The 6,718-nt window shown below is 39.7% G+C and overlaps 2 protein-coding genes across 2 annotated transcripts in view; both read left to right on the top strand.

Moving 5' to 3' along the window:
- The first annotated feature begins 455 nt into the window (after positions 1 to 455).
- LOC147470788 (uncharacterized) overlaps positions 456 to 6,718 on the top strand; it is a 6,446-nt gene continuing 183 nt past the window's right edge. Inside the window, exons 1-3 of the mRNA XM_086542142.1 lie at positions 456 to 2,318; positions 3,315 to 3,340; positions 3,826 to 4,609. Coding sequence (XP_086398268.1) covers positions 456 to 2,318; positions 3,315 to 3,340; positions 3,826 to 4,609 — 2,673 coding nt within the window. The remainder of the gene's footprint in view (positions 2,319 to 3,314; positions 3,341 to 3,825; positions 4,610 to 6,718) is intronic.
- LOC122252528 (uncharacterized) overlaps positions 5,031 to 6,718 on the top strand; it is a 9,718-nt gene continuing 8,030 nt past the window's right edge. Inside the window, exon 1 of the mRNA XM_086542630.1 lies at positions 5,031 to 5,133. The gene's annotated coding sequence lies outside the window, so the exon portion shown is untranslated. The remainder of the gene's footprint in view (positions 5,134 to 6,718) is intronic.

Genomic DNA, 6,718 nt, shown 5'->3' with positions numbered 1-6,718 from the left:
TAAAGCAAAGTCATTGAAATTTTATTTTCTACCCAGATCTGTAATTCTGAATATACACCTATATCCTAGAACCTTGACAGTGGCGACCTTGCCAGTATATAACAGAATTTACTATATATCTGGACAGAAACATAATTCCTTGTAAAATCCTTTGCTTTGCGATATTTGTGGTTAACTGGCCGGGATATGATTCCTGCCGGGGCTTATTGTCCTTGGGGCCCGGAGGTAAGCTTTACTTGTGACGTCAGACGTGTGCCTTGATTGACGGATGTAAAAGGTTCTTCATAGTTCAAGTTGTTCTGACAGTTGTTCACCTGAGTCATATCCCAGTATTTTATCAAATCAGTGATTTAAGAAGGCAATAACATTTGCTGATTTTTTTGTTTGTATAGATATCATTTTCTAGTAGGTTTAAAGTGGTTATCTGTCTAGTGGTAGCTAGCGAGAGTTTAATCATGTCGGATTTATCTTTTGAAGTGTTAAAACACCAAGCCGAACAGTTGGGATTAACCGGTGAAGCAGTTGCACAGTACGTAGTAAACCAACAAGCTATAGGACGAGAAGAGAGAGCGAAAGAACGAGAAATTGAGAAGATAAAGTACGAAGCGGAGAAATATAAATTAGATGTAGAACGCGAGAAAGTAAAATTAGAGCACGAACTAGAATTGGCTCGCCTAAATAACCCGAGTGCACCAGAGGTTCGTTGCGAAGTTGAAAGAGCTGTTAGGCCTAATTTGCCAGTGTATACCGAGGGAGAAGATATCGCTAACTATTTGGTGAGATTCGAGCGAGTGGCTGCATTGTTGAATGTTGACGTTGACACTTATGCCGTCCGATTAGGTAGTCTCCTTACAGGTAAAGCAGCTGATGTATATACTTCACTTTCTCCTGAAATAACGAGTAAGTATGAATGTCTTGAAAAAGGTCTCTTGAGAGGGTTTAGTAAGACGCCGAATGGCTACAGGAATGATTTCAGACAGTCGAAGATTAAAACTGGAGAATCTTTTCAGCAATTTGCAGTACAGTTGTGTAGAATATTTGATTTGTGGATAAATTCTCGTAATATAGTTGCGGATTATAACTCACTACGATCCTTTATGATTTTAGACCAATTTGTCGCTTCTCTCCCAGCAGAAATTCGGATGTTTATTAAAGAACATAATGTATCCAATTTAGATGATGCAGTGCAGCTTGCAGACAACTGGGCTTCAGCTCATGGTAGGTATCCAAAGTCGGATATAGCTACGGACAGCGGTAAGAGGAATGTCGCTTTCAAACCGCCAGTTTCACCGACTCCCGATAACGCTTATGTAAAGAGAGATTCGTCGAAGATTCGTTGTAATTACTGCGGAGAATTCGGTCACATAAAACCTAAGTGTCCAAAGAATCCCTTCAATTTCCGAGACAGTTCAAACAGCCAGAAAGTAACATTTTGTTTTGAAGACTCTCCCTCTATGAAATATATCACTTCAGGGACTGTAAACGGGTCAAGGGTCTCGACAATCCAACGCGACACGGGGTGTAGTTGCATCATGGTGGCGGAACAAGTGCTTCCCGACTTAGACGTGTCGAACTGCAAAATGGTTAAAGTTTTTGATTATCTCGGAAGGGCTGATTGGTTCCCGCAAGTAAAATGTCATATAAGATGTCCTTATTTTACCGGGTGGGTAAACGCTTTACGTGCCCCATTGAAATTTTGTAGCGTTCTGGTCGGAAGTTATCCCGGAGCGAGTGATCCGAATGACCTCGTTAAAGATCTATCCTCGAACTTAGAAAAGGGAGAAACGAGTCAAACTGTTCTGACCAGGTCGTCTAAGATGAAAAGAGTGCATCCTCTCGTCGTGCCAAAGCTAGAGCCTCTAAAGATAACGCCCAGTGAAATTTCTAAATTACAAGCTACATGCCCTTCATTAGCGACCATTCGAAATAAAGTAAAATCAGAAGAATTAGTAGAAACCAGGAACCCTAATTCAGGTTTTAAATTTGAATGTATCGACGGGCTAATTTACAGAACATGCGTTAAGTCAAAGTTTAACGAGCAGATTGGTAAACACTCCTTGGTCGTCCCTTCAGAGTGCCGTAAACTAGTACTCTCACTAGCTCATAAGTCGCCGTTAGCTGGTCACTTTTCTCATAGAAAAACGGGAATGCATGTGCAAGAACATTTTTACTGGCCGGGTATATCGGCAGATATAAAAGATTATTGCAAATCGTGCGACCGGTGCCAGCGTATGTCGGTAAAGGATAAAGTACCCCCTGTACCCCTCGTGAAAATGCCAATCATGACGGAACCCTTTTCTAGAGTTGCCATCGATTTAGTTGGTCCCTGAAGTCCCTCTTCATCAGAAGGACATAGATATATTCTGACGTTGATTGATCATGCTACGGGTTTCCCAGAAGCACTGCCACTTAACCCACAGCGGACGGGTGTCATGACATACATGACGTAGGAGCTTTGGCCTGACGACGGGCGTCCTGACGTACATGACGTTCGGGGATTTTGGATCACTGTGCTATTTTATTTTACTATGAAAAAGGAATGAGTGATGATGGCTACTGCAGTCATAATTACTATAATTACCGTAATACCGTGCTAGCTTAAAGTACAAAACCTAGATGGCACCACTTTTTCCTAGCACCAGCAAGAGAGAGAGACTTGAATGGCACCCATCCACGGTCTCTAGCAAGCACTATCTTTATAGAGCGATGACACACACTAAGTTGACGAACTCTTGCTCAAAAGTACCGCCGATGAAGAATGTGCAGTCAGAACGGGAAGAGGAAGATGACTCAATCCATACCCAGTATCTAAAATGTACTCCTGTGCCAATATGGATGCCTTTCACTGTGGCACTCACAGTCACAAGCACAGGTTTCATTCCTCTTCCTTACCTCTTCTATTTATCTTTATTGTAGGTGGTTATATGTTTCGTATTCGTTCATGACAGCACAAAAATACGAAAAAAATATAGTTGCCTTTTGTCCTCCCATAAAACAGCAATACTTCTATCACACTGAGTATAAAGAAAATAATGAGCTAATATGGATAATATACTACAATTTTAGTCTACTGCAGCACTGGTAGAGCCTGTCATATGGCATATATAAGTCTCTAAACTCAATAAAACACACAAAAAGACAAAACACAAAAAACGCTCTAGTTTTTCAATGAATGACTGAAAGAGAGTGGGAATGTTCAAATTATGATGCTTCAAGCAGTCTCTCTTTAAAATAAAACTTATCCCGGAGGCTGGGCAAGCATATTTATCCCTGTCTGCAATGGGTTAAAGAAATAGATTCCGTTTCTGTTGCAGAAGCTCTTTTGGTCATATTCTCACGGGTAGGCATCCCGCGTGAAATTCTCTCGGACAGAGGCACGCAGTTCACGTCACAGTTAATGTCCGAACTACATAAACTACTGGGAGTTAAACCGTTAATCACTACCCCTTATCATCCCAGCTGTAATGGGAGAATCGAACGTTTTCACGCGACACTTAAGACATCCTTGCGTAAACTTTGTGCGGAGAAACCCCGGGAGTGGCACAGATATTTAATTCCCACACTTTTCGCTCTAAGAGAAATACCGAGCGATAGGACGGGATTTTCAGCTTTTGAGTTGTTGTATGGGAGGTCAGTTAGGGGACCTTTATCCGTTTTGAAAGATTTATGGGAAGATAAAGATGCTAATGAGGAAGAAAGAACTTCTTTCCAGTACGTTATTGAACTTAGAGATAAATTAGCTGAGTGTGCTAAGATAGCTCCTCAAAATGGAAATATCAGCGCCACCCGATATAAATCTTATTTTGATCTAAAGTCTCAAAACAGGCAGTTCAAGGTCGGGGAAGAAGTTTCAGTACTGTTACCTGATAACGCTAGTAAACTTTTGGTGTCATGGAACGGACCTTATAAAGTACTGGAACGACGAAACAAAGTCGATTATCTCATTGACGAGAAAGGAAAACCGAAGTTGTATCACGCTAATATACTTAAGAAATATCATCGAAAGAACCAGACAGGTGAAGTAAATCCCGACGAAAAGGATAGTTTGGTAAATGACTGCGCGTCGATTATGCGGGTTCAGTTTTGCGTAACTTTAGATATCGACGAAGACGATAAATTACCCATTACTCCTGATGGTCGAGTAGAGGATGTGTATGATGAGAGTAACAATGAAAAGCTCTGCGTAAATCCTAGTTTGGAGAAAGAACAAGAGAATGGTATTCGCAGACTATTTGAGCCGTTTAGCGATGTTTTCTCGGAGATCCCAGGGTGTACCTCCACTGCGGAACACGATATTGTTACCACTACGTCTGAAAGGTTGAAACCTAAAGGTTATCCTGTACCTATACATTTACAACCTCATTTTGAACAAGAGGTGGACAATTTATTCCGACAGAAAATTATTCAACACTCTTCCTCACCACATTCATCACCTGTTGTAATGGTTAAGAAATCAGATGGTACTTATAGGATGGCCATAGATTTTAGATCACTGAATGCTGTTACTTTGTTTCATGCAGAACCCACTTGTACAATTGAAGAAAGTCTATATAAATTTACAGGAGCAAAATATTTCTCAGGGTTAGATCTGACTAAAGCTTATTATCAAGTACCTTTTTCCGAAACTGCAAAACCTTTGACTGCAGAGAGAGAGAGAGAGGGAGAGAGCGAGATAGAGAGAGTGAGAGAGAGAGAGAGATGGGAGATAGATAGATAGAGAGAGAGAGTGGAAGAGAGATAGAGAGAGAGAGAGAGCGAGAGAGACATAGAGAAAGAGATAGAGAGACAGTGAGAGAGTGGGGGGGGGGAGAGATAGAGAGAGAGAAAGGCAGGCAGAAAGAGAGAGAGAGGGGGGGGGGGAATCGAAAGCAAGAGAGAATAAAAAAACAAGAAACACGAAAGAGAGAAGCAGAAAACAAAATACAAAGAAAAACACACCACTCAAAGATAAAAAAAAAAAAAAATCCCACAAAATTAAAGAACAAAAAGATAACAAAGATAAAGAACAAAAAAAAGGACGAGAAGATAAGACAAAACATAAATGAAGTTATCGAAAGAGCTCCGCCTTATCTCGTCTCCTCATTGCTACTACCACAGTGATAAGCGTGAGATTAGCTCTTCATTAATTACCAAGTAAGATTAATTATTTCATCCTTAGTTAATGATAATGATTGTCTGATATGTATTGGAATGATAAAGGAATTGTATTAGACAATGCTGATGGAAATGGTATGGTTTGGGATGGCTCATTTCTTTTTAAAAATTATCCTCATGAGAGTGCACCTAGTATTATTCATGTAACACACATACACATTTCACTCTCTCACACTCTCTCTCTCCGTCTCTCTCTCACTCACTCTCTCTCTCTCTTTCTCTCTCTCTCTCTATCTATCTATCCCTCACACTCTCTCTCTCTCTCCGTCTTTCTCTCTCTTTCTCTCTATCTATCTATCTATCTCTCACTCTCTCTCTCTCTCTCTCTCTCTCTCTCACTCACTCTCTGTCTCACTCTCTCTCACACTCTTTCTCCCTCACTCACTCTTTCTCTCTCTCTCACTTTCTCTCTCTCTCTCTCTCTCTCTCTCTCTCACTCTCTGTCTCACTCTCTCTCTCACTCTTTCTCCCTCACTCACTCTTTCTCTCTCTCTCACTTTCTCTCTCTCTCTCACTTTCTCTCTCTCTCTCTCTCTCACTCTCACTCTCACTCTCACTCTCACTCTCTCTCTCTCTCTCTCTCTCTCTCTCTCTCTCTCTCTCTCTCTCTCTCTCTCTCTCTCTCTCTCTCTCTCTCTCAATAATAAATCCCAAGACAAAAATTCAGCAATCTTAATAAAAGAAAAAGAAAAAAATCTGGCACAAACTAGCGAATGATGTAAATAAACATTAATCCACATTTTAAAAACACTGCTAGTAAATAAATTATCAAATAATCAGCACTTCCATTGTTGCTTGTCATCATAATTTGCTTACGTCTGTCCTAAAGTTTGGCTTTTTCTTACGTAGATGAATAAAACATTTTAAAAAATCAGTACACACAAAACATTAATTTGAATTATACTTAATCTTGTACCTAACCACACACGTCGAACACTTCGGCTTATCATAGGTTCAGCTGTGTTCCATAAACTTTAAATGACAAGTGATCAATATTCAGTCATATAATTCTATCATCTTTGGTATTAAATATATATACGTAAACATCACTACTTAATTATGGCAGTGAATAATGAAAAAAGTGAGGAGTTTATGTATAAACTACAAGACAATTTCGTGTATAGATGATGAAAAATACATAATGGTTTGCATTTAGTGATAAGGTTTCTTAGCTACGTATTGTATTTAAATAAACCATCTAAATGTAGTATCAGGATTTATAAAAGAGGTTGAGGTTGAACCAATTATTAATCTTTACACTGTAGGTGGATAGAGTAACATGATACAGTAAACTCTGGAGGAACTGAACGGGTGCGAACTACTGATATTTGACGTTCGCTTCTCTAAAAAAAATAATAGTCCAAAAGCTTTCTGTCATCGCAGAAGAATAACAAATAAAATCCTTAAATAAAAGATAAAATCCTTATTGTATATAGCAAGGTAAATCATTTCATTTGTAGAGGATAGGGAACAGAGAGACAGACAGACAGACACAGACACAGAGACAGAGACACTGACTGACTGAGTCTGTGAGAAAGAGAGAAAGATTGTGTCTGTAAATGCG

The sequence above is a fragment of the Penaeus japonicus genome, unplaced genomic scaffold (genome assembly GCF_977035675.1).
Source record: "Penaeus japonicus unplaced genomic scaffold, GWHDUDI00000001_assembly GWHDUDI00000012, whole genome shotgun sequence".
NCBI lineage: Eukaryota > Metazoa > Arthropoda > Malacostraca > Decapoda > Penaeidae > Penaeus > Penaeus japonicus.
Note: the sequence above shows the minus strand (reverse complement) of the source record. Positions and strands in the feature narration are given on the sequence as shown.